A 26,945-nucleotide genomic window follows, 5' to 3' on the forward strand; every position below is an offset into this window, starting at 1 on the left:
CGGGGATAAAGTGGGCACAGAGTTAACTCACACCTTGGGATAGCACGACTTCAGTCCCTTTATGAAAAACAAAGGGATGAAGTGGTGGGAGGAGAGAAATTTGTTTGCTACAGGTACATTTTATGTATAGATATAAGGTATATTTTACCTCACCTAAAGCTAATTAAAAAAAAAAAATTTTAATACTGCCGTTGCAGAGATCCAAAGGTGCCATTTTGACAAAGTCCGTCTCTTTTTATCGGGGCGGAACCAAAAAGGGGAACCCGGACGTTTCCCATGTCAACACTTCCTGTTGTGTTTTTCTGCTTTTCAAACCAGGAAGATGGATTTTCTGTCGAGCAAATGGATTATTAATTTGCTAGTTTGTTGTTTTTTCATCGGTAAGTTGTATCCTAACAGCGCTGAATGTGCGTGCACACGTATTTGTCAACGAGCGATGTGTGTTTCTCTCCCTGGCGGTTATCTTGATGGACTTCTTTGTGCTCCGAGCTAGCCGACTGCTAGGCTAGTCAGCGTTAGCAAAAGCTACCCCGTTCGGTTTTAATCTCCCTTGCCGGCTTTTTAATATAAGTTCTAAAACGGAGTTCCATGTAACAACACCTCTTAACCCACTTCCATCACATGGAAGTCCGGAACGTATCTTATTCCTCTTTTTAAAAAGTCTTTTCGGTGACTTTTCTGTCTGCTCCCCTGATATGAGCAACTCAGGATCAGCGTGACTGCTCGTGATTCCCCAGCTGCGGCCGCCCGGGGCTCGAGGGATCAGATGCTAGAACTTCGTGTCAGATTATACATATATTTAATTTTGTTTATTGTTAATTTGACTGCCACCCAATACTCAGGTATAGTACAAGTGAAGTCACTTTCACATCTGTAGGGTGTCCTGCTAAACTCGGCGCATAACTGACCCATCAAAGCAGCAATTTATTTGAATTAAAACGGGTTTTATTGTCACATTTGTGCTGTTGCTTGAGCGCTTCCGTGTATACGGACGTGAGAACAACAGGTGGACCGAGCTGAAAATGCTGACAGTGGTAGAAAAGAGTTAAAAGTTAATCCGTTACTTGCGGTTTAAGATGCCGGTATATTTGTGTGCAAAGCAGCATTAAATTGCCTCCATATTGATAGTCCATACAAGACTGTTTCAGGAAGTGAATTATTTATTTATGGATTACAAAATGCTTTAAAACCAAGGGATGACATTGTAAAACGAGCACATTAAGCACTTTGTGTTTAATGCGAGATGATAGTATAACAGTAGTAGATTGGGGCTTCAGCGTTATTTTCACACCTTGAAAACTGTTTTCATTTTCATTTATTCCAAGAACATACTGATGATGGACAACGGCAGCAGCTCCATTATCTACAACATGCAAAAAGCATTACACAGGAATTACTGGAGGATAACATTCAGAAGTGAACCATGTCTGATCCAGAAATAAGGAATGTGTTTTAGTGAGAGATAAAAGCTACAACTTCCACTTGAGGTTTTGTAAACAGCTAAATCATACTTGTTTGTGCCAGAAGTTCCAGTTTTACCTTTTGTATTAAATTGTCCTGATCACGAATATGCCCTAATATCAATCTGTTCTCCTTATGCAGTTGTTACAGTGTGTTTTTTTTTTCCCTTGCAGGTGTCAGCTGTAATTCAGTGGAAAAGAAGATTTATGTGCATCTCAATTACACTGTCCCATGTGTGCGACTGCTCAATGCAACACATCAAATAGGCTGCCAGTGTGAGTAAAGCAACAGATGAAAGTGATGCCTACTGCTCAAAATGAGTGTCAGAGATGAATTTGACTACTTGTTGCAGTTTGCAGTATCTTAAATACACAGTGTGTGTCCTCGAGCCCTCTGTGTGTCTTTCTTGCACTTGTTGTTTTGTAGAAAAAAACTACATAGTGCACAACAAGCAGTGTTTTTTAAAGAGTTTTCTTTGTGGAAGCTCCAGGCAGTTCAAGTGTGGAGATGCTAAAATCAATTCTGTGGCTTTGAGAGTGAGAGACAAATTTTCAAAGACGATCAAAAGCTGCAAGATTCAGATAAAAACAGACACTGCCTGTAAAAAAAAGTCAGTGTTTTTCAAAAGCTGCTGAACGTAGTGTGAACTGTTGTCATTCTACAAAAGCCGCAGCAGCAGCAGTTTTGTCTTTGCTGCATCTAAACGTTTCATCCCAGAAGCTTGTGTCACAGATGATGATATTTAATTTCCTCTTCATTATTTCAGCCTCTATGTCAGGTAATGTGGGTGTGCTCCATGTGCTGGAGTCGGAGGAAAACCTGGACTGGGTCCTGAGCTCTGGTCCCAATCCTCCTTATATGGTCATCTTGGAGCAACGGCTCTTTACCAGGTACGGTTAACATGTCTCACCCTGCAGAGGGAGTCGTTCATCTTTATGGTGGTTAATCTTGCTTTCAGTCTTCTGGGCCTCATCTACCGACACTGACTATTTGTTATCATGCAAAAATACAAATACAAAATAGTTGATGAACTAAATATAGTGAAAATAACTGTTAGTTGCAAGCCTAATGTACTTCAGTTATTCCTAACTTTTTAGATGGGTGAGAAGTTATAACATCAGGAAATGGCAGTAAAACTTGTTCACTTGTCAGTTACAGTAATGTGCAGTAGCTTTGGTAAATTTTACCTGTCTGACCGTGAGGAAAGAAACTCGAACCCCTTTTCAGACCCATGTCTGACCCGTATTTGTACCCGCATTGACTCCCCTGACCCGTACTGACTGTCTGCTCCTCAGATCCGTCATGATGAAGTTGAAGAGTGGCTCCAGCAGGGTGGCAGGCGTTGCTGTCGTGGCGCCAAACACAAACCCGACTGAGGGCTTCTCTCCGCACACCACCTGTCCCAACGAGAACTCAGGTGGGTGGGTGTTTGCGAGCTGTGACTTGTCCTTCAGTATTTCACGAGTTGCAGAGCTAAATTTGGGTTTCATGATCCTCGGAGGGCACAGCTCTTGAAACTGTAGTCGGTTTAGATTTAATGTTATGTGAATGATTTCTGAAACATAGCAGTGTCACCAGTTAATCATGTTTGTCTTCACAGCAGAGATTTAATGTTTCTTCCAAGGGTGGAAGAAGTATTTACGTCCTCCACTCAAGTACCAATGCCACAGTACCAAAACATTCAAACGAAAGACAAATCAAAGTTCTGCTTTCAAAATATTAGTTGGGTAAAAGTACCAAAAGTAAAAGCAGTCCTTTGTAGAGGAGATTGTTTTGATACTGATGAAAAGAAAAATGAATAATTAATGTGAAAGAATAAAACATGAAATATCCAAAGGCAATGCATTTTTTTTATAGACACTGTAAATGCATTTCAGTGGCGCTGATCATTGATTTAACCTTCATGTGGCTTGTTAGTAGAAATCACGACGCGCAACACCAGTTCTATTTCAGTTTATTTACATGACTTTGAAGAAACCTGCTCATGCAGTACACGCTTCACGAGTGCCTTCTCTGGTGTTACATCTGCTGATGTTTTCTCTGTTTATTTCCCTCAGGTGTTTATTCACAGACCTATGGTCCAGCCATGGCTAATTGTAATGTGACAGTGTGGAACCCCCTGGGAAACGGGTTGTCCTACGAGGAGTTTGACTTCCCCATCTTCTCTCTCAAAGACGACAATGACACCGAGATCATACGACAGGTAAATACGACAGCGGATATTTTTTACTCTTAATCCTGTTTGTACTTACAGGTACTGCATCGCTCGGCTTAGCTGTCACTGCACAAAATGGCTGTCTAATTGTTTTACAGTTGCCTCTGGTGTTGGAGAGCAGAAATCTTTTCAAGTGCAGCTACAATAAAATCTGATCTGAACTTGTCCCAGTTGTGGTTGAGATTAGGAATGATGCCAACAAAGCTGCGTCAGCTGCACTTCTTCATATAGGGCATGTTGTGGCACATTACGTTGAGATGATTTATCAGAACGCACAAATCGTTTGCCTCTTTTCCACCACTCTGTGTGACAAAAACAGACATATCATATTACATAGGATTTAGATATCCTCCCCTGATGCAGTGCGAGGGTGCATATGGTTATTTCCTCTGTGGGCTTTATGTTTTCACAGATCACAGCTAATTCAACATGACCTGCAGCCTTAAGTTCTGTCTTTACCTCAGCTTTCAGCCATAGCTCATTGAAAATGGCAGATTGTGCCTTTAAAGTTGCCTCTGGAAAATTCTTTAAATTGCTCTTTGAAGGGCTCAGTCAGTGACTTTGTAGTTTTCTGAAACATTTCAGTCCAGAGGCCGTATTCATGTTATAGTTTGTGTGAGTTTAAAACTCTAAAAAAACACTATAATATTAAAATATTATCATGGTTTCTATGACCACAAAAACTAACCCACATACAAAGACATGTTATATGTGTTTGCTTTTCAATGTTCACAGTGCTACTTTCAACATAACCGTGCTGTGAACGGCAGCGCTCCTCAGTACCCACTGTGCGCTATGCAGCTCTACTCCCACATGTTCGCCGTCACCGACACAGCCACCTGCATGAGACGAAATGACATCAACTTCAGCATCAGCCCAGGTATTTACACTACATTAATAAATGTGTGATATAAGCTGCAGTATATATGGCAATGTCTTTTTGTGCTTTGTGGCGTTTTATAAAGACAACGCAACTTTGTTAGGAAGAAAATCGACCAATTCTAACCAACTTTTTTTTTTTACTCTGTCGTCTTTTAGAGATGGTGTGTGACCCACTGGGTGACTACAATGTTTGGGCCTCAACCAGGCCTCTCAACAACACAGCCAAGGGCCACAAGATGTGGGAGAGTGTGGTCATCGCAGCAGCCAGGGTGAGTTGCTGGAAAGAGTCCTTCCTCCGAGTTTAAGCTGAAATGAAAAAGTAGGCTTAGAGCAATATTTCACCACAGTACAACATGTGCTACTTATTAGCGTGCAGATGCTCATGTAAGTTTGTGAAAAGCGTTAGAAATTTCTCCTGCCAGTATCTTCTGTGATCTCACTCACTTTGAAAGCTTTCCAGTGTGAAAGTCAAGTCCAAGCTAAGTCCTGCTTTGTGGTTTATGTCATGTGATGTTGCAGTCAGTTCGTTCCAGTCAGTGTACAGACAGTTTTTATGCTTTGCTTCTTCTGTAAATAATTCTCCACAACAACGTAATACAAATCGCACTAAACAGAAAATAAACTACATCAAATCAATATTTGGCGCGACCACACTTTGACTGTTCTTCTGTGGATTCAGGTTGTCTCAGTGTCTTCAGACTCCATGATGTTGAGATCAGGGCTCTGTGGGGGACAGACCATCTGGTGCAGTCAAGCTGGAACCATTAGTCAGTTTTGCATTAGCATTAGTTAGACAGAAAATTCCCCAGCAACCGTTCTGCTCATTGATAATCAAGAAATTTTGAAGCAAAAATTTGAATCATTCTTTTATTCTTCCTCTTCCCCCCTCTCTTCCCCTCTCTTCCCCTCCCCTCCCCTCCCCTCTGCAGGTGGACAGCAGGTCTTTCTTCTTTGACATCGCTCCAGGAGCAGAGAGCGGAGTCTCAGGGTTCGTCACCCTGCTGGCGGCCGCTCACGCTCTGCGTAATGCCACCCAGGAGGCCCAGCCTAACCGCACCATCCTCTACACCTTCTTCCAAGGGGTCAGTTGTTTACACATCACTGTTTTCACCATTGTGCTTATTCAACATGCTAAATGTTTATTTTGTTGGGGCTGAACTACCAGCCCTGCTCATGTTTTTTTGTATTTTCTGTTTCACTTTTTGACCTCAGGAAACCTTTGACTACATCGGCAGCTCGAGGATGGTGTATGACATGGAGAACAATCAGTTTGTAGTGGACCTGGACAATATTCACTCAGTGCTGGAGATTGGACAGGTTGGTCCGAGGTTTGGTACAGATAACAAAATGATGGTCGAAAATTGGCAACATTTTTAAAGCTGTACATTATGTGTATATATATGTATTGTATGTCAGTTTGTTGAATTTTCTTGCCATAGGTCGGACTTCGTGCTGACTCCAGACTCTGGCTTCACACTGACCCTGTGTCGAGGAGGAACGACAGCATCAATAAGGAGGTTTGTGTCTGTGCATGTTCTAGAGTTTCCTTTCACCTCATTCAGCACTGCTCCACCACCACAGAGAGACATGTCCGATCACTGCAGGAGAAAGTGGGAATTTAGATCTGTAGCATAGTAGTCATTAGTTGAACCTAGAGAGAGTAGAGTTGGACATAAAAGAGGAAGCTATAAAAACAGGACAGAAATAACAATTTAGCCCCCAGTGTGTGTATTATATGTATTTTTTCATTCACCTCAGTGTTTTGTTTCAGGTGGAGGAGCTCATCAGAAACCTGCGCTTGGCTGCGACAGGTTTAAACGTCTCTGCTGAAGTGCCCAATTTCTCTCAGCCGCTCCCGCCCTCGTCCTTCCAGCGTTTCCTGCGAGCTCGGCCAATCCCTGGCGTTGTTCTTGAGGATCACCAGTCTGCGTTCACCAATAGGTGAGTCAGGGTTTCCTAAGCTCCAGAACCACACCCTAAAGCAATTCATCAGGATAGTAGAATCTGACACCTTGGGGAACTTTTTAACGTTTGTTAATTTACATTTCTGTTCTGTGTGCAGGTTCTACGAGAGCATGTTTGATAACGCAGAATACCTGAACATGTCTTACCCACCAAACATGACGCCAGAGGAGCAGCTACAATTTGTCACTGACACTGCCAAGGTATTACTATTAATCACCAATCATCAGTGGTCGTGGTTTTGCTTTGGACAGGTGTAATTTCTGGTACAGAGATGTTCTCTGGGCTCATTATTTCATGTTATTAATATCAAAAATCTGTGAAACACTCTGTAGGTTTAAATGTGACTCTTGTGAATGAGTTTCATCTAATATGACCCTGCTTTCAATATCTGATTTCTGTGTTTTGGCGGGGGGGGGCGGGGTTGAGCAACAGGTAATAATGACATCATCTAAACCGCCTCTTATTGTTTGCTGACTGCTCACTATTAAAATGTTAAACAGAAAACCCGTCTTGCAGTGTTTAAGCTGCCTCTGCGATGCTTCTGTTTCCAGAATTTTAAAACCGATATTGCCGAGCTGCAGCTCTGATAAAGATTTTCTTCATTTTTCTTCACGCACCTTTCAGGCTGTGACTGAGGTGGCCACCATGGTCGCTCGGGCTCTGTACAGGCAGGCGGGAGGAGCAGAAACCCAGCTGAGCAGCATTAACGCAGACCCTCAAATAGTAAGACTCTCAGTCTGGTTTTATTGTTTAGTGAATAAATATATTTCGAGCCTTCCGTCTGTCTTATCTGAGTATAACTGCTCCTTCTCATCTCCACCTTTTGCTATGACTGATATCGAAAATGTCACAGTTGTCCTCAAACAACTGTTTGTACTTTGTCTCTCTCTCTCTTTCACTCTACTCAGCTGTGAGAGAATATTTACAGAAGTAGAAAACCAAAGGTCTGGAATACAGTGAAAGTTGTGTTTCACATCTCAGGTTCAATTGTAGAATTTGCTTGCAGCAGACACCTTGTTTCCTGTCAAATTACATTACATTTTCTCAGAGAATGCTTTATCTCTCAGAAGTGGCTCTGACGTCTGTTTCTGGTTTCTTTCTCTCAGGTGACCCAGATGCTGTACAGTTTCCTCGTTCGGTCAAATAACTCCTGGTTCCAGCAAATAATCTCCTCAGACCTCATAAGTCATCTGGGTAAGTTGGGATGAAATCAAATCCTTTTTTAAAAAAAACTAGATTTATATGAAAGCAGTGGAACATAATCACTGTTAATTATAGACACATCATATCTCGAATATGTTTTATTTTGATGCTGTTTGGGATGATCGTACTCTGTTTTCTGTCTCTCAGCCGACAGGCCCCCAAACTTCTATGTCGGCGTGGTCCAGCAGCCCAGCGAACCGACTCTTCTGGTCCAGTACCTGCTGGCTAACCTGACAGGCAGCATCGTCAACATCACCCAGGACAACTGCCAGAACCAGAGAGAGGACGAGAAAGACACTGAAAACAAACACGTAAGACATACAGCGGTCTTGCCCTTTTTGTTCATTTACTTCAGTTGTGTTTGGTTTTCATTTAATCTGAGAGAAATTATATCACAACAAAAATGGCTGCAATTAATAAAATATTTAAGTAATATTTTATTAACTAATGATTTTCTCAATTTGTCAAATAGAAGTCAGAACATAGAGAAAAATGTCCAAAATCTAAAGACATTCAATTTACTGTCATTCTATTTTATTAAATAGAAATTAGGAACAGCACCGTTGGCACAACTCCTGCTCATTTTAAAAAGAAATAATATATTTATTTCCCCCCTCCACCGTCCTGTGACCCGTCTTGCCTCCTCCCTCAGATTTACAACTACATGTGGGTTCAGGGTGCGGCGCCTCCCAACAGCACACAGAGGGAGGGATTCTGTGTCCGCTCCACCGCTCATCTCTCCAAAGCGCTGTCCCCAGCATTTGAGCTGCGGCAGTACACCTCCAAAGATTACTCAACATGGACAGAGTCCAGGTGGAAGTTCATCAAAGGACGCATATTCCTGGTGGCCAGTCACGAATTGGAGGTAAGCCCTGCCCTTCACTCCTCGGGGTGGAAGACGATGCTCAGATTTCACACAGTTTTGTGATTACCTATCTAAAAAAAAATAAAAAATTCAGGTCTCCACAAGCTTGTTACCACATCATACTGAAATTACAGGAAACTGTCCATCTCTGTCATCTTTTTAATAATAAAGGAAATATGAGTATGAATTTGCTGCAGTGAAAAACAGAATTAGTCTAAACCAGTGGCTGCCTTCAACATTAAAAAAAAATCAGTGATAATGTGTAATAGCTAAATCTTCCTTTTCCTTTTCCTCTTCCAGATGTTGACCCTTGGCGTCGGTGTCGGCATTCTGGTAACGTCCCTCCTGCTGACGTATATCATCAGCTCGAAGGCCGACATACTCTTCAGCTCGGGGAGGGAACCAACCAACGCCACCTACTGATCCACTCGGAGGAGACACAGGCCCACGACCACTATTACTACTATTACTACTACTAATGCTACTTCTATCCCAAGCAGACAAGGACAGGGTCTTTTCTTTAAAACACACCATGAATAGGTACACAGACAGTTTAGTCACAGCAGCGGGGTTGGGGGGGAGGGGGGGGGCTTATTAGACGACAACTCCATGTTTATGGACTCACTCAGGTGAGGCGTGACATGAGGACTGGACCGGACTGGATTGGCCTGGATGGATCTGGACTCATCAGGGTCAGAAAACACTGGTCAGGCACCTGAGGGCCCTGCCAGAAGATGTTTATATTTCTTTTATTTTAGTTGTTTTTTTTTCTTTTTTTTTTTTCCTTTTTATTGTCAAAGAATGTTTTGTTTACTGTGTCATGGGATGGGCACTAAACAATGAGCGTTATTTTGAGTGTGTGTGTGTGTGTATGTATGATTGCGAATATGTAAATGTGACTGAGTGTGTCAGCAAATGACTGCGTGATTTAGTGTGTACAAACAATTGTGTGTGAGTGTGTGTGTGTGTGTGTGTAAGCTTTATATGAGGATTGCGATGGTGCAATACTGTAGCTGTCTTCTCTGTCATGTAGTTTAACTTATCACTCAGTTCTAATGATAAGAAACCACTTTATGAGTCAGTGAACAAGTTGTAAAAATTTAAATTCAAAGGTTTTGCAAAATCTGGAAATGCACGGTGAGGTGTTTTTGAAGTTCTTTAAGTTTTTGAAGTTCTAGGTTCTGAAAAATTGACAAAAACCATGAGGATTTTAGAAAAATTAGCAAAAAGAATTATATTATTCATTCCCAGTACACGTGTAACTGCACTTTTATGTAGTTTTGGACCCACTGCAGTTATTTCCCGAATACGCAAGCGTCTGGGGTGGCTGACAAACATTTTGCTCCGTATTGATCAGCTTCCAAAATCTCCAAGTCCTCAAATCCAGTTGTTAAATAAATCTTATGTTTTGACACTGAAAGTGTGCTGGTACTCTGGCTGTGCACTCTTTTTGGTTCAAACTTTTTTCACAAGGTTTCTTTTAACGATAACGTCCGAACAATTGTGACAACAAACGAGAGGTTTTAATTCTGCTGATGCGTGTTCATTTAATGGCTGGAATCAAAGACCAATTGTGATGCCTTGATGAAGAAATAAACATTGCTTCTTTTCCAGTTTTTCCTGTTCAGTGGTTTGAGTTCAACAGAAAATGAAAATGAAATTTGATGTGTTTGGCCAGAAGAGCTTACTGTCATGAAGGAAACACTTATGAACTGGGATAGCAGCACTCCATAAACACAGAAATGAGGATAATATGGTCTCAGCTTATTATTTTGTTTATTATGCTGACAAATTTTGTCAATGCACCACAAGAGTGATATCATCCTTCTTCTGTAGACAGTAACCACACAGGACACGTGAGGGTGAGGTGCTAATTTCTATGTTTAAAGGCAGCGGCGCTCACAAGGAAAGCAGAAAATTAAACATGTATCCATTCCAACAGAAGAATAAGAATAAAAACAAGCAACAGTGACAGTCATAGTAAATAATGAAATAAAGCAAATTTTTTAAATTAAAATCTATTCACATACAATTATGGTAGCTGTGAAACAGGATATAAAAATTTGAAATTAAATATGAAAAAATGAGGTGTGAGAAACGTGAAAGAGACAAGTGTAAAAATTAGATGCCACATGTGCACCCAACAATGAAATAACAGTGGAGGTGGAAAAACAGCATACAGTGTAAAATACTGACAAATTTATGAAACAAGAAATTCATTCTGATTGAACTGGTCACAGCTGCAGATGAATGGGTTTCAAGTTAAGGTTGGTTGTTTTTAAAAGGGCCACAAGCCAATACAGGCTGGGAACCACTAACCTATGGTCCGTGTAGTCTAAGTACCACAAAAAAAAAAAAACTTTATTGAAGATTTAGTTGGCTAAAGAAGTGGTACTTCTATCCAAACTTTATATCCAAATGTCTAAAAATGCTGCTATTCTGGACGCATCCAATTTTCCTTACAGACCAGACTGTATTTCAAAACACTTGATGATGGTGGTTTGGTTTTGGGGGAAATGTTCCTCTGTTTTATGAGTGACATTATGCTGTCCAGTGCTTTCCAGTGAGTGCGCACGCAGAGAAATATCACCGTGTGGTAGTAAATGTGCTGTGGCTGAACCGCACGGTTTCACAGGCCTTGGCCCCCAGGGGAAAACAGAGGAGGGGCCAAACTGGAGCGGAGGCGGGGCGCACGGTGCTACGGCTGAGTGGAAAGAAAGTGGAAAGTGAGAAAATACCTGAATGGACAATCCGGAATAAGTAAGTAGTATTTTTCTGTGGAAAATGTCTTGAAATGCTGCTGGTGCTGCGGCTGGTTATGGGTGCGTGTGCGCTGCGGAGAGAGAGGGGTGGATTTGGGGCGCCGGAGATCTCCGGTTTCCCCAAACAATAGTCGAGAGGACGCGATGGTCGCCTTCTTTTTTTTTTTTTTTTTTTTTGAAACTGCAGGGAAGTTTAGGACCCTCATTGGCCCTATTGTTGTTCTCACCGAGGCCACGTAGCCCTCTGGACCGATTTTGAACGCGGGACGAGGATTGTTGTGCTTGTAAATGTTACTACGGGATTAAATGAGGATTCGGGCAGTGATGCGTCTGGAAGGAATAAGCGCGTCCGGTTTGATTCTAGGCCGAAGGTTTTGAATTTTCTCCGTGGTGAAGGACTGGTGGGAATTTTGAGTGCGCCCATTCATTTACCGTGAGGGCGTCCCGTTTGGAAAAGGAAAGGGAGAAGAAAGGGGAACGAGCATTTGGATAATTTGGCATCAGGACGCGACCGGTGGGGCCTGTGAGTCTCCCATTGTCCTGCCTTTCTTCAGCACCCTCTGTGTTTTTTTTATTTATTTTGTAGGTCGCCCAACTCTTTATATTCGCCCTAAATGCTCCCAGCTCTTCGCAGTAAGTTAGCCTTTGGTAGCCTTTTGTGCATGTGGAATATTGCTGAATTATTGATGTAGCTTGACTCCTGATCTGTTACCAACAGCTCAGTGCCACAATGTGCCCAAACAGCTTTTACGCTGTTGCGCCGTTCAAATGCACGAATTCAAACAGACACAGTAAAATGTTGCTGCAGCAGTGAAAGGCCCTGATTACCTCTGCTTCACTGAGGACTTTATTTACCTACTGGGTGAATAAGTTTTAATTTTACAGTGAAAATGAGAGTTTTGTGTTTACTTTGCCCGGAAAAACTATGTAATACTAAAAACACTCAGAGTGGGACAGAAAACAGTATAACTATAAACTGATGCAGTTTAAGGGCATGTTAAAGTGATGAAGGGCTTAAAAAGCCATAAAGTAAATTGACTGTAAGGAATTTTACAGTAATATCACAATGATACCATAGAAGATTGAGAAATACTCAGTGTGTAGGCTACAGCTAATTCACTGTAAAGCTTTTATAGACACACATGCTCTGGAACAGCCTGTAGGAATACAGTTTTGAATTTTGAGTTAGTACATTTATAGTCCTCTTTATAAATCCCCATAGAAGTTAAATTAACTGCTTGGCTTTTCATTAATCTATAAAATGTCAGAAAATAGTGGTTAAAAATTGCTCGTTTTGTCAAACCAAACAAGCCCAAAACCCAAATGTGTGAATTTTATGGTGATATAAAACAAATCATCACATTTAAGAAGTTAGATCCAGTAAATTAAAAATGTTTGGCATTTTTAATTAGTAGGTGACTTGAACTAGTAACCAGTTATTAGAATGGTTGACATTTGAGTTAAACCTGTCTGGTTTAACGTTTAAAGGGTCAGTTCACTAAAATCAGAAGAAAAAAAAAACAAAGCGTAATTTTCCATTATCAATAAAAAAGTCCTGTTCTGTCCAGCCAACAGCCCAAAGCCCAAACACATTAGCTGCAGTGATTTAAAACAGAAATAGGCAGCAAATAGTCACATTTAAGAAGATGTGAACATGCTGATATTTATGATCAATTAAATGATTAATTAATTGTCAAAGTTGTTTTCAGTTTATTTTCTGTTGGCCGATTAAACAACTTAGTTGTTTCTGCTCTGATTAAAGGGTTAAACATAAATGTTGTATCAGTAAAGACATCTACATCCTGTTCAGGACGACAGCTCCCAATGAAAACTGCTGTCTGTTGCATCTAAGGATCACCCAGTATGACCGGGACACTTGCTGAGTTTTTCAAATGTTATTTTTAAACTCTTTGAGCAGCACAAATACATTTTAATTTGTCTGTGCTGTATTTGGGGTGAAGGTAGAAAACCTGGGCAGATAAAACAGGAATCATCTGCACTGATAGATAGCACTAGAGGGATAAGTAGGAAAACACGTTGATTGTGGTTTGAGGAAACTGAGAACCAACTTTTTAACATGCTGAAACAATTTCGTTGATTAGGCAATCAGCAGAAAACGAATCGGCAAGGATTTTATTTTTCTATAGAAAAAATGTCAAGAAAATTTACTGGTCCATCTTCTCCAGTGTGACTTTCATTCCTGGGAAATTGTTACAGGCACAATTCACTATTTTCTTCTACTTTACAAACCAAACAATCAGTCAAGATTAATCAATAACAGAAAATAACGATGGTCAAGACAGTTGCCTGCGGCTTTGAGAACAACCAGCATGAGTCTTTTATCTGAACCACATCCATCTCATCTCAGCTCATTGGGCCACTTCCTGTCTCTGCAATACTTTGTTTGGACATGAAGACCGATTGTGCGCGGGGGTCTCTTTGAATCACAGCGCTGAGCAGAGGACAGGCTTGTTGATTCAACCACACCCTGTTAGATTTGTAGACACACACACACACACACACCTGCTCCAGTTTGCTGGCCATGTGTGCATGAAAGCTGACAGTAGCAGTTGTCTTGTTTTTTCGCTGGTTTTACTGATGTCGTCGTAGGCAACAGTGGGTGGTGGTCAGCCCTGTGTGTGTGTGTGTGTGTGTGTGTGTGTGTGTGTGGCCCTGATACGCTGATGAGCCTCTTCCCCTACTGAAGCCTGGGTGTGTGCACGCTTATTTTCACAGTTGGTATATCAGGCCTCAAATGGCTGTTGAATGGAGCTGGTCATTTCAGAGATGGCCCAGATTGCTTTTCCACCCTGACAGCTGCTGTCTCGGTGCCAGCGGCTCGAAATGTTTGATGACAGCTTGATTTCTTTTTTCCCTTTGGGGGAAAATAGAGGCTGTAAAATCCTACATCTGCTTGTTTTTAACATCTTGCGACTCGAGCCGCATGTTTGCGGCAGAACGCCTGATTAATTTTGATTGGTTTCATCAGTAATGATTCGATGGTCTGGATGATTTGTTGAGCAGCGTAAACTCACTGGCCTTTTTGGATTTGATGATAGTGTCCTTACTAGATTAGAAGCACAGGCTGCAGATAAACGCAGTGGGAACATTTTAAGAAGAAATCCAGACAAACAAGGCTAAGAGTCTGCCCAGAGTTTCCATGGTAAATTTCAGTACTTGACACTTTTAAGTACTCATACACTCACACATTTTGGTTTGAGTGTAGGGGTTTGTTTAAGGTGAAGTGTCTGTATGCATGGCTGTAGCTACCACTGAGAACACCAGGGTCATGTCATCTGTAATATTTCAGGGAATCTGGGAGGTTTAATTACGTAAGCAAGAGAAACTCACTTTGTAGGTTCATACGCTTTTTTGCACACGATTCTTTCTGATGTTCTTTAGAGTAGATCGTGTTTAGGCTGGATAAATGAATTGAACCAGAAGGATTTAATTGTCTCTAATAGAGAGAGAACATTTCTAAACGATATCACTGAAAAGATAAGTTAATAAATTGAATATAGAATTTGCAGATTTGTGTTTTTTTTTTTTTTTTTTAATTTTCAGAAAATTTTACAGAGTTTGGTTGGTGACCTGTCAAAAATGTCTTAGATGGCCACAGTTCTCTGTGGAAGGCGTCTTATGTACCTACTGGATACAGAAGCAACTGTCTGGCAAAACTTGTTATTTTTGCTAGTGAGTGATTGTACAGAAAACACTTAGCTTTGCTATCAGTTAATGATATTAAATGGTTTTACACTCCCTTTGGCTCCGGCCATAAAACCATCCAGCCGTGGCACTTGTAGGCTTGAAACCCAACATCCTTACTGTTTAATCTCAGACCACACACATACACAGATTACTGGACTGACCTGTTGTTGAATGCAGTCAAGACCTAAGTGAACAAGGGTCATTTTCTTTTGTTTTTTTTTTAGAAATCAGAAATCTTTCACTTTAAAGCTGGGCTGTGAGGAATGAATGAGTTGTGTGTGTGTGTGGTTCAAAGAAAAAAAAAAAATCCTGAACTAAGATGAAGAATCACACTACTGTTTGGTTAACAATGGAAGCCCCAGAACAATAGCTGAGTATGGAGAAAAGAAATGAACCTGTGCATTCACGGAAGAAGATTATCAAAAGCCACGAATAACAGCAGGTTATGTATTTACAGAACAGGGTTTAGCTTTCACTCCTGCTCACATAGACCTGCATACTCAAGGTATTGGTGTAAACTTAATGCTGCTGACTGAAGTTGATGAGAAGAGTCCTGGTGTGGTTCATTAAGAAGGCCATAGGACACCGGGATGAATAGGAAACCTTATCCATCTCACCACTGGACCACACCTTTGTAGATCAAGTGTTCTGTCATATTCCCACTAAACAGGCTGAGAGAGAGACAGAGAGACAGAGACAGAGACAGGCAGTTTAAAGTGTGAGGATCAGAGACACCACAGAGGAAAAGAAGCATGGAGCCACAGTGCTCAGGGTAAAGGCATCTACTAGAGGCTGTGGTTGTTTTATCTTCCGTTTTCACAGGTTATGCTATAGGTTCAGACACAGATTTATAGAGCTGCAGACAATATGAGATTATCAGAAACCTAAATTCAGTCATATAACAAATATTTCATAAGAAAATCACTGTAACAGCTACAACGCTGGTGACCTGAGCTGAAAACCGAGTCCAGAAGTCACATGGTCACATCAGGAATTACAACAACCATACCATACCATAATCAAAGTAGGTTAAATTTAGCACTATGGAAGTAAATGCTAGTTTATTATTATAAAAATGTTTAGCCTTATTAAGCTAAGTGCTTTAGTTTCTTCTGAAAGGTGCTAAGTTTTGTGTAGGCTCTTCCTTAAAAGGCAAACCTCTCTGTTTAGTTTTTTTTTTCTCTAGCATATGTATCTCATTATGTGAATAACAGGAAAAACATAGGCGTCATCCATCTGAAAGGTCAGTGCTAAAAGTTCATGTCAGTCCCTCAGAATGAACATGGGAACAGCTTCTTAGTCAGCAATTATGCAACAATAAATTCAGAAGTGAACTTGGAGAAAAGCCATCTGAAATACGGCCTGAAACGAGTTAAAAGGTCTTTTTTGTGCACTGTATGTAGATAGTTCTTTATTATCCATCTCACCAACTGCAATAGTTGTTAACATATCAATGCTTCCAATCACCCTCACAACACAAGATCTTAAATGTTTGAGAATATTCTTTGTTTTTGAAATTTTTGGATTTAGGACAGACATTATAATCACACGAATCTGAGTTGTTACCAAGTGGATTTTAATACTTTAGTGAATATCATGTGTCAGGATGATGCTGTTGTAATTATTGGGACACTAATGTTTCTCATCCTGCTCAGTCCTGAGGTCAGTTTATATTCCCATGCACATGCCTTTGATTAGAAGCATAAAGTTAATGTCAGTGCAAATGTTGGAAATTTGAAACAGAAGCACACGAGGCGAGTTTAGAATAAGTCAGCAAATCAGCAAAGAAAAACTTTTGTCTGCTGGTCTGTATCCAAAGAACCATTTTTAAAATGTGTTATAAATTTATTTTCCATATTTATGGTCCCAAAATAATGAATCCTTTTGGTTTTGGTGAACCCTGACCTGACCTGTGGTGCCACCAGTGGGCTAAAAGCTGTGCACAGGAAATCTAATGAGTAGATTAACCTGAAATTTATCGAGCACATTGCCGCTCCTTGTAGGATGAACTCCGTCCATTTTTGAAAGTCTGTCGCTCCACCCACTCTGGGCTGAAATATTAACTTTGCACACAACATTTCTCATAATCTAAGGTGATAAACCCTTTTGGTTTTAAGGACTTTTCCTTTTAATGTCGCTCTAACAACAAACTTCAAAGTTATCACCGCAGTATTTGCTCAGTCCGATGTGTTTGTCCTGCACCTTTAGCGGTCACCAGCAGGGAGTTACACTTCTGTCCTTGGTCCTTTAATTGCTCTCTAAGGCCTTTAGATACATGTGGGTCCTGCACGACTTTTGCTGTGGATGCTTCATCTCATGACATAGAGATTCTACATGTTTGTGTCTGTGACGCCTATAAAGACATTTAGTGTCACAGAGAGGAATGACAAGATATGTAAGAGTCATCGTGGCAGTTATCAGGACACGTGAACAGAAACATCACTTCATGTATGATTTTCACAGACGTAGAAGGGAAAATAAGTCATTTGAGAATAACGTAGTTGCTTTGAAATACAGACGGTATTACTGTAATTGCTTAATTGTTATTTTTTGAAGGTGACGGGCGAAACATTAAGGCCAGTGATGTATTCAGATTGCTATTTTGCCCATCGTTTCTCTGTCTGGGAGGGCGAGTTCCAGCTAAACTTCCACAACCATTAGATAAAAACACTGTTTAGATTTGGTCTGTTGCCTGTCAAAAAAAAAAAAGCTGTTTTGTCTGGGAATCTTTGTGTCTGTTCTTTTGCTGGGAAACGCCATTTACATCTGCTCCTCCATGTGAATCTGTTGTAACTATCTGTTCTTTAGATGCTTTCGGAGCATTTGAGAAGGACGGAGTGTGAATCTTGACTTTCTTTAATGTGCTTTTTCTGTCTAATGTCATGCAGTTCTACACAATCTAAAGTAAGAGTCTAAAATATTTTGCTGAGATATCATGCGGTTAGCATGAAGCATGACGGTTTTTTGCGTGTTTACAAGGAAGAGCACAGAACAGCTCTGTGCTCATTTCTCTGCCATAACCAAAGAAAAAAAAACTTAGGATGAGACACCAGGAGGAGGCTGTTAGTCACTGGAGTTTTGTGGTTTGGAATAAGCATGTTGTTGAGATTTTACACATGGCTGCAGGGCTGCAAAATTGTCTCTGGTCTGGTAAAAGTTAGTGCATTTTGGTACTGGATGAGGGGCACTTCCTCTCAAGAAACAATCTGAATGAAAGACTAAAATGAAGGAGGGAATAGTTTATGTGATGTGGACAAACTCACAGAAATCCCACAGACAGCTTCTTCGCCGTACAGTATTTGGCTTGAAGGGAAGTGGATTTTAAGGACAATGGTGTTGAGGGAGCATAAAAGCCACATCAGGTTAAATCAGGACCCTGTAAAGACTGTGACAGCGGCTAACGTCCCCCTTCATTTCGCTCAGAGGTCCAGTCAAAGCCAGCGAGCCACACCCTCCCTTTATCAATTAAACAGCATATGACAGTCCAACATCCGTCATGCCAGCACTTTTATTTTGGTGATTTTTCGGCAGCGTGGAGAACAGTGTGGCAGAGGGCGGCGTGAGGTCAGGTTTCCACGGCAACTGTCAACCTCCAATCCCCCTCCAGCTGAACGCCCTCTTTCATCGCCATGGCAGCGGAGAGGCCCTGTTTCCCTGGGGACGAGGGGAGTGTGGGAGGGAATGTGAGACGGCGAGAGGGAGGGAGAGGGCAAACAAGTTTTGTGAAAACACAGTAATCCAATATGGCCGCCATTGTATCATGCTAACGCCGGCTAAAGCTGGCTCCTCAGCGAGAGGAGATATAGTCGTGTGATGATTAACCTCGGCTGAGACCTGGAAGACTTGATATAAGAACACGGAGCTGAAACCAAAGCCTCAGTTTAGTGGGTCAACATGTTTTAGTGTCACAGTCAGTGTGCCAGGGCGAGGGGTTCGATCCGCACAAGAGCTGCATTCATGGACACTTAAAGGGTTATTTTACGTCATGTTTGTACAGTCAAACTGACTGATGTGCATGTTTGACTGATGTACTTCCCTGAAACCTGACACTAATCCTGACAGACTTCGAGGGACTATTTTTTTGTACTGATGTTCCTCTAAACTGGACAATTTTCGCACACGCACATTCAAGGTTTTTACTGATTCTCTCATAGTTTTATTCCTGACAAGTCGGAAAGATTAAGATCATTCTGACGCATCCAATGTTTTCTTTTAAACCAGGGGTGAAACAGTTGACCCATAAATTGTTTTTAAAGGAAAAAGCACCAAACGTGAGGATTTGCTGCCTTTCTCTGTTTTATATCATATATTTGGCATATATTTGGATTTTGGTCTGTCGATTGGACAAAATAAGACATAGTGTAACAGAACCTTTTCAAAATGTGTTGTTGGAATGCCTGATACGACGGCAGCACTTCCAGATGATGTTTATCTTGTCGATTATACCGAGACCAGGAGGCGTAATATGAAAAGGAAGTTTTTCCATGTTCAGAATAGACTCTGGGGACCTTGAAGTGGATCCATCTAGATGGTTTGGTGCGATAGCTTTGAGAAATGCAAAGCAGGAAGTTAATCAAGAATGGTTTGTTAGATGAAAGGATAAATATGAATCCTCCACTGTATATAGAAGTCAATTGACTTAACATGTGTAACTTGAGACTGATGCTGATGTCAATCACAATGAGAGTGTGGCATGCACGTACAGTGTTGCACCATAATCTAGAGCAGGTAAAAAGTGTGGGCAGCAGTAATGTGATCCACAGTTTTTCAAAAAGTTTTGACCAACTTTCTCTCTTTTCCCATCTCTTTCAGATCACGGCCACCTCAACTCTCCCCTGCTGCGACTCTCCTACCCATCATCCTCTCCCATCCCTCTCCCTGCTCCTCTTCTCCTCCTCACCGTAGCCTCCCCCGCTGTCCCGTCTCCCTTCTCTTGCTCCCTCCTCATCGGCCTCCAAGATAGATTCCCTCAGGAGTAAGGTTGACCTGCTCAAGCTGCCCCTGGCTCTCTCCACCAAGTCCATCTCCGAGCGCAAGAGCCAGCTGGGAGGAGTCGGCGAGCAGCGCGGCACGGGGGGAGGAGGAGGAGGCGGGGCTCGTAAAGCCCGCTCACCGCCGACCCGAGACATGGACAACGAATCGCAGTACTCTGGCTACTCATACAAGTCCTCCCACTCCCGCAGCTCCCGCAAGCACAGGTGAGTCCCATAGGTCACATACAAAACATGTGCATCGTCATCATCCTCCTTTTGCTCACATTTTAGCAACAACTACAATTATGTTCAGAAAGTTCTTGTACATTATTTGATTTTGTGAGTGGGCAGCTTTGTTGCTAACAAGCAGGCAGACCTTTGACAAAGTGGAATTAGATTATCAAAAAAAAATTCTCCTTTTGTTTTACAGTGGTTATTAACATGTTCTTAAATTAAACAGCTATTACTTCTAATTAAAAATGATTCTATCGGGGCCACAGTTGAATTTGGCAAGTGTTGCAGTTGTATCAAAACAAAATGCAGCTGGAACCAAGCAGATGTTTGTTCAAATCATTGTGGCTTTGGGGTGAATCTGTTTCGGGAATCGAAAGGGGAAAAAAATGACTAATATAGTTCATATATAACATTACTCGCAGGGATCGGAGGGATCGCCATCGCTCTAAGAGCCGAGACAGCAGCAGTCGTGGGGACAAATCCGTCACCATCCAGACTCCTGGAGAGCCGCTGCTCGATGCAGAGTCCACCCGCGGAGATGACAGGGTCAGTCACACTGTTTGACATAAGTTTGTCTGTTAACTTTAGGTTGATGACCTACAGCTCACCAACAGCTCAGCTGTTATTGGGGATTCATTACTTTTCAAATTCTTTGACTGGTATTTTAGCTCCTTTGTTTGATACAGTGGGTAGGAAATAAAATTCTGTCCCTTAAGACACTAACATTACCAGGGTTACAGATTCTTACCACGCTTCTTCTTATTCATTTTTTTAATAGCATGGATAAATGTTTACTAATCAGTCAACAGAAATAGGAGGTCTTTTCATGTTTACTCACTAATTTTTATTTATGTATTGTTTGTATATTTGGATCCCTTTAAAAAAATCTTTACCCTCCTCTGATGTCTCAAGTGTGTCTCTCAGAAGTTGTCGGTCATTTCACTGTAATCTCCGCCAGTCCCGTCAGTCATCAGGGAGGAGCAGGTGCTGACATTTGTGTAACCGAGTCTTAAAATATTGAAGAGACGGTATTTGAAGTGAAGTGAAGCCTGAGGTGACATCTTTGTTGCTAGACGAAGTGAGGAGGCGTCTTTCTTTAAATAGTCGGGGGGGATTTGTATTTAACCAACCCGACGCCCTCTCTGGCTCGAGTGCTTGGCCGCAGATGCCACAAAGACACAGACAACATGGATACAGAAAGGCTGAAGATGTTGAAGGCTGATTCCTCTCATACATTTAGAGCTGCAACGATTAGTCGATTAATTCCTTTGGCAATCGACAGAAAATTAATGTGCAACAATTTTGATAATCAAATAATTGTTTTAATCATTTTTAAGCAACTTCAATTTCATGCAGTTTAGATTAAAGCTTTTGAGTTTTTGTCTTCATCAGTTGTATTTTAGGTGGTAAAAATGATCACTGAACACACGCTTTTTTTTCCTTATCTGACAGGATGATAACTGGGGAGAGACGACCACGGTCGTCACCGGCACCTCAGAGCACAGCATCTCGAACGAGGACCTGACCCGCCTCTCCAAAGATTTGGAGGAGTCGACTCCACTGGAGTGCAAGCGCTTTGTCGGCCCAGCTCTGGGAGGCTGCCTGAGCTTCTTCGCCCTTGTCACACCTTTAGCCTTCCTCATCCTCCCGCAGGTCCTGTGGCGTGATACCCTGGAGCCCTGCGGCACGCCCTGCGAAGGCCTCTACGTATCCTTGGCTTTCAAGCTCCTGGTCCTGCTCATCTCCTCTTGGGCGTTATTCCTACGCCCTCCACGCGCCACCCTGCCGCGCTTCTTCGTGTTCCGCTGCCTGTTGATGGTGCTGGTGTTCCTGTTTGTGGCGTCGTACTGGTTGTTCTATGGCGTGCGGGTGCTAGAGCCCAGGGAGAGGGATTACAGGGGGATTGTGGAGTACGCTGCCTCGCTGGTGGATGCCCTGCTCTTCATCCAGTATCTGGCACTGGTGCTGCTGGAGGTCCGACACCTGCAGCCGGCCTTCTGCCTGAAGGTGGTTCGGAGCACGGATGGAGCCAGCAAATTCTACAATGTGGGCCACCTCAGGTTAGTACGACTGATCCTGGAAACTGGTTTATGTCAAGTTTACTGCTCTTTAGAAACTTTAAAGTCCCTTTAAAGTAAAACTGAATTTGAAATTACGGAACCATTTAGTATATTTGTCCTGCATTTGCATGTATGTAGTTTATAGTCTGTCCTGGTCCAATCAGGAGCTGATGTTCGACCGGTTCTTACTGTGGCATTGATGATTGACACTCTATGTTTTAGTATCCAGCGGGCAGCTGTCTGGGTGTTGGACCGTTACTACAGCGACTTCCCCGTCTACAACCCTGCTCTGCTCAACCTGCCCAAATCCATCCTGTCCAAGAAGATGACCGGCTTCAAGGTTTACTCCCTGGATGGTAAATACAGCCTCAGAACGACTCTGATGCCTGTTTTCTAATCCGTAACTCATCATTTTCCTCCGTCTTCATCGTCATTTCTTGGTTTGCTAAAGACCCAGATGGCTGTTGTTTGACGCATACAGTGAGATAATGCTGGGGTTAAACCGTTCATCAGGTTAAACATGCCAACAATGTCTTCTTTTACTCAGATCTGCATGAGGTTAATTTTACCTGAAGCTGGTCCACCTTACTGTTAGTCCAAATGTGAACATTATTTCACTCTTGTCCTCGTTGAATATTAGCAACAGCTAAATACCTGAAATGCACATTCACTAATTCCTCTCTCTCTGCATGTGTCGTCTTGTAGAAAACACCACCAATAACTCCACAGGTCAGTCCCGGGCCATGATAGCAGCTGCTGCCAGGAGGAGAGACAACTCCCACAACGAGTACTACTACGAGGAGGCCGAGATGGACCGCCGCATCCGCAAACGCAAGGCCAGGTCAGATAACAGTACTCCCCTCTTATGATCTGAAGGCAGAGATTCACTGTGGTGTGTGATTCATGGAGCAGCAAACAAATGAAACCAGTGTTCACAGGAGACAGACTGTGGAACGTGTGCGCACAGGGAGAGACGCTTTCAGACAATATGTAGTTCGTCTACACTGACTATGACTGTGTGTGGAGAGAGGGAAACCGAAACCACAGTGTTTGTGTCAGGGGGAACAGTCACCACAAGACTGAACCCGTGTCTCAGTTTGCCAGGTCTACCCAACCCCATTAAAAGCCAGAGTTTATTTTTGAGCACACATGCAAGTTCAGAAATGATTTATGTTTTTGTTCAGGCCTGATCTCTTTCCCTCTAAATTTTTCCTCTAACATAACACATAAATCAAGCGTTTGCCCATTTGTTCTCCAGTTGAAACCTGGCATGAGCAGCGAACGAGAACCTGAAAAACTTTGGTAGTGGTATTGGTTAAATGTCAAATGTTGGCTATTTGTGATGGTTAATCCATATAGACATAAACTAAACCGAGTTTACATTCCTGCTCAGGCTGTTTTCATTGCAAAATTTTTCAAAGCGTTTTCCTACAAGAAATGTTTACCAGAGCAAAGCCAACATATGGTGGTTGTTTATCTCTTCCTCGTCTTTTAAGCTCCACAATCACTCAGTTATGATTAAACAAAGCGTTTTGCTGTCAGGATTATGCTAAAAGGACATTCCATTGAGAAATAACCACATATCCAACAGTGTCTAACAACATGCTTTTTGTCCAACTCTCTCAGGTTGGTCGTGGCGGTGGAGGAGGCCTTCACACACATCAAGCGTCTCCACGAGGACGAGGTCGCCTCGTCCCCCAAACACCCGAGAGAGGTGATGGATCCTCGGGAGGCGGCTCAGGCCATCTTCGCTCCGATGGCCCGAGCCATGCAGAAATACCTGAGAACCACCCGTCAGCAGGCGTTCCACAGCATGGAGAGCATCCTCACGCACCTGCAGTTCTGCATCACACATAACATGACGCCCAAGGTGAGAGTTTGTTTCTGAGAGTTCAGGTAAATAAACACAACCTTTATTTGCGCGACTTCTGTTTAAGCAAGTTATTATTGATTCAAACCTTTCCCATGCTCCCTGTCAGGCTTTCCTGGAGCGTTACCTCACCCCAGGTCCCACCATGCAGTACCAGCAGCAGAACGGCAGGGGGCGCCAGTGGACTCTGGTGAGCGAGGAGCCGGTGACTTCAGCGCTGCGTCAGGGTCTGGTTTTCTCCCTGCGGCGCCTGGACTTCTCCTTGGTGGTCACGGTCACGCCGCTACCTTTCATGCGGGTCGGGGAGGAGTTCATCGACCCAAAGAGCCACAAGTTCGTCATGAGGCTGCAGTCGGAGACCTCGGTGTGACGGCATCTCCTTAAGTGCCCCACCTCCCTACCCCACCCCCGCTGTGCTCTCCTTTTGTGCTCACCCCTGCTGGATCACTGATGTGCCGGACACGTGGAGGCCTCGTGGTCCAATCTCGTCCAATCATTTCCACTGTCTGTGACAAAAAAATCATACAAGGAGAGGAGTGTTACGTATCTGACACCTCCTCCTGTTTAATGATCATCACAGATGCTCTGATAACAAACTGTGATCAGCTCAACGATTGTCTACACCTGGAAATAAACGGATGCCTTGACGTTTTCGGTTTTCCCGTGTTGTTAAGTCTTTGTCTTTACAACACTCTGTTTAAAAAAAAAAAAAAGAAAAAAAATCCCTTGTTTTGCAAAGGGGACTTTCTGTCTTTTTGTTTCTTCTTTTGCTGTAACCACTGGACTACTTTACTGTGCTGATTCAACACATGCACACCAGAGGAGGGGGGATTACATCACATCTGTCACTTCCTCTGTATTGTGTCTTAAGAACAGACCAACTGGAGCTCAGCTCTGACTGCAACGCTGGTGTACCACTGCCTTTCGGTTCCCTGTCAGTGTATTGTTTTGTTTGAGATGACAAGGACTGTTTTTATATTAGAGGGTGTGACTTTTTTTTTACTTACAGAATGTAGCATTATGTGCATTGATTTTAACATGTTGCTTTTCTGCGGCCTCAAGGCCAAAATGTCTTTTTATCTGACTGTAATGAAAAATGGAAGTACATTCCTAAGTTGTTGCTACTCCAGAACTCTGTATGCTCATGATTGTCTAAATATGCAGCTTTAGTTTTACTCTACACTGGCAATTTTACTGTTGATGTTACAATTTTAACAGGACATCTGAACAAAGATCCCTCTTACACTTGCTATTAACATGCTACCATGCATCCTATTTGGAGGAAGAGGATGTTAAAGCAGACCAAACAGACCAGAATACAAAAATAATGAATTAGTATTTGTAGTTTCATTATATTTCCACCAGCTGTCACATGTGCTTCTCTCTGTACTTTCGACTTCCCTTCCCTCTGAAGTCACACACTCTGAAGTCCAGTCGCTGCTACTGAAAATGTCAGCTTTTAAAAACAGCAGGTGTCAGTACAGTCTGCTCCAAATGTCGACAGGTCTCCTGAATCCGTCTGTGAACTTGCTGCAGCATCTCAAAGCAAAGCTCTGCCAAAAGCTGCAGACGGCCCCTTTGTCTGCAGAGGAAAAATTAACAGAGCTTTGATGTTCATTCCTTGAAAACAGCTGTGAAACAAAAATACTCTCGAGCCAAACGTCAGAATTGCTTGTTGTTTCAAAAGCTTTCAACCACATCTCGTGTTCTTCTTCAGTGGATGGAATTACTCACTGCCACGGTGAAACATTTAGTCAGTGAGTTGATAGACAGAAAATTAATTATCAACAACATTTTTCAAGCAAAAATGCCAAAGAGGGTCATAGTTACATATTATCAGCTGTGAATATTTGTTGCTTAGAGTCTCCCTCCACATAGAACCACCTGTAAAGTAAACCAGCTCCATCTTCTGAGGAAGGCCACAGGATGTGCTCGAGAGCTTCAGAAACAAGGACAGTCCTGTTTTCAGCTTTGTGGCAGAGCCTTTTTTTTTTAATTATTATCTTCTAAATCGATAAAAGAAAACATCAGTTTATCTGAGAATTACCAAATGCTTTTCATTGGACAGTGGTGATAGTGAAACTGGACTGAAGAAGAACACAGGCCTGTAATCCAGACACAGATTGCATGTTAATGCTAAGTGTAAATGGGATCTACACCACATTTTCTGACGTTGTACATATGAGGAAATCAGTACTAAACAGGCAGCTGTAGTTAAACTATGAGCTGATTTACTATGGTTTTGATGCATTTCTACAAAAATCCCAAACCAGACGTGTGATTGTAACTCCTCACTGCAGCTCCTCTGCAGCAGTAGCACATCACCGCCTCGCCTTGTGCCACGAGCTGAAACAAGCACAGTGAACGTGCTGCCTCCCTCCTCTCTCAGCCTTACTCTCCAGATGTGGAGGAGCAGCATCGGGCCACATCTGTCCTCATTCTAACTTCTCTTTTTCCAGGTCCTCAAACTTACTGTAAACCCTGAAACTTGCCTGACTTGAGCCGCTCTGTTGTATCTACCTACACTGTGTTGAGCCACAACACGACCGACTTTTCTTTCCAGTGAAAATGTGGTTTGAAAAAAAAAAGCCCTTTACATTTCTTAAAAACATCCAAATACCAGGTCTGATAAGTACGGCATTTCATCCGAGTGATCAAACTGCAGATTTTTTTTTTTTAAGAAATGCATGCTAAAGTTATTTCAGGCTCCAAAATCTTTTTTATAACTTGTTTTCTATCGTTTTCAA

At 42.3% G+C, this 26,945-nt stretch overlaps 2 protein-coding genes and 1 long non-coding RNA gene across 5 annotated transcripts; 2 read left to right on the plus strand and 1 right to left on the minus strand.

The window, feature by feature from the left end:
* The first annotated feature begins 276 nt into the window (after positions 1–276).
* ncstn (nicastrin) lies at positions 277–10,207 on the plus strand. The gene is made up of 17 exons (XM_041054592.1): positions 277–380; positions 1,635–1,736; positions 2,228–2,351; positions 2,757–2,878; positions 3,519–3,664; positions 4,412–4,556; positions 4,715–4,827; positions 5,488–5,640; positions 5,771–5,875; positions 5,998–6,075; positions 6,330–6,499; positions 6,621–6,723; positions 7,148–7,246; positions 7,630–7,717; positions 7,874–8,037; positions 8,379–8,591; positions 8,892–10,207. Exons 1-17 carry the CDS (start codon positions 323–325, stop codon positions 9,012–9,014), a joined length of 2,106 nt encoding a protein of 701 aa, XP_040910526.1. The 5' UTR covers positions 277–322; the 3' UTR covers positions 9,015–10,207.
* On the minus strand, positions 1,562–2,807 carry LOC121192773. The gene is made up of 2 exons (XR_005895248.1): positions 2,649–2,807; positions 1,562–2,447 (listed from the first exon to the last, which is right to left on the minus strand). It is a non-coding gene; the product is annotated as an uncharacterized LOC121192773 (long non-coding RNA).
* A 1,056-nt stretch (positions 10,208–11,263) lies between the features above and the next one.
* On the plus strand, positions 11,264–25,491 carry LOC121192741 (vang-like protein 2). 3 transcript variants are annotated; one of them, XM_041054602.1, is made up of 8 exons: positions 11,264–11,351; positions 19,874–20,259; positions 20,691–20,814; positions 21,721–22,328; positions 22,551–22,684; positions 23,034–23,169; positions 23,955–24,198; positions 24,308–25,491. In XM_041054602.1, the coding sequence occupies exons 2-8, from the start codon at positions 20,189–20,191 to the stop codon at positions 24,566–24,568; spliced, it is 1,578 nt and encodes a 525-aa protein (XP_040910536.1). In that variant the 5' UTR covers positions 11,264–11,351; positions 19,874–20,188; the 3' UTR covers positions 24,569–25,491. The 3 variants fall into 3 exon arrangements, with proteins under 3 accessions (XP_040910536.1, XP_040910535.1, XP_040910537.1); XM_041054601.1 differs by lacking the exon at positions 11,264–11,351 and adding an exon at positions 11,655–11,986; XM_041054603.1 differs by lacking the exon at positions 11,264–11,351 and adding an exon at positions 11,655–11,876.
* The last annotated feature ends 1,454 nt before the right edge of the window (positions 25,492–26,945 follow it).

Source organism: Toxotes jaculatrix, chromosome 14, assembly GCF_017976425.1.
Source record: "Toxotes jaculatrix isolate fToxJac2 chromosome 14, fToxJac2.pri, whole genome shotgun sequence".
NCBI classification, from domain to species: domain Eukaryota; kingdom Metazoa; phylum Chordata; class Actinopteri; family Toxotidae; genus Toxotes; species Toxotes jaculatrix.

What these genes read in the sequence shown, in the direction of transcription:
- ncstn (XM_041054592.1), top strand. Translation starts at nt 323, where the DNA reads ATGGATTTTCTGTCGAGCAAATGGATTATTAATTTGCTAGTTTGTTGT. An exon ending in CTGTCCCAACGAGAACTCAG is followed by an intron (nt 2,879 to 3,518) that starts GTGGGTGGGTGT and finishes TATTTCCCTCAG; the next exon opens with GTGTTTATTCACAGACCTAT. An exon ending in CAACTTCAGCATCAGCCCAG is followed by an intron (nt 4,557 to 4,714) that starts GTATTTACACTA and finishes GTCGTCTTTTAG; the next exon opens with AGATGGTGTGTGACCCACTG.
- LOC121192741 (XM_041054602.1), top strand. Translation starts at nt 20,189, where the DNA reads ATGGACAACGAATCGCAGTACTCTGGCTACTCATACAAGTCCTCCCAC. An exon ending in CGCAGCTCCCGCAAGCACAG is followed by an intron (nt 20,260 to 20,690) that starts GTGAGTCCCATA and finishes CATTACTCGCAG; the next exon opens with GGATCGGAGGGATCGCCATC. An exon ending in CACATAACATGACGCCCAAG is followed by an intron (nt 24,199 to 24,307) that starts GTGAGAGTTTGT and finishes GCTCCCTGTCAG; the next exon opens with GCTTTCCTGGAGCGTTACCT.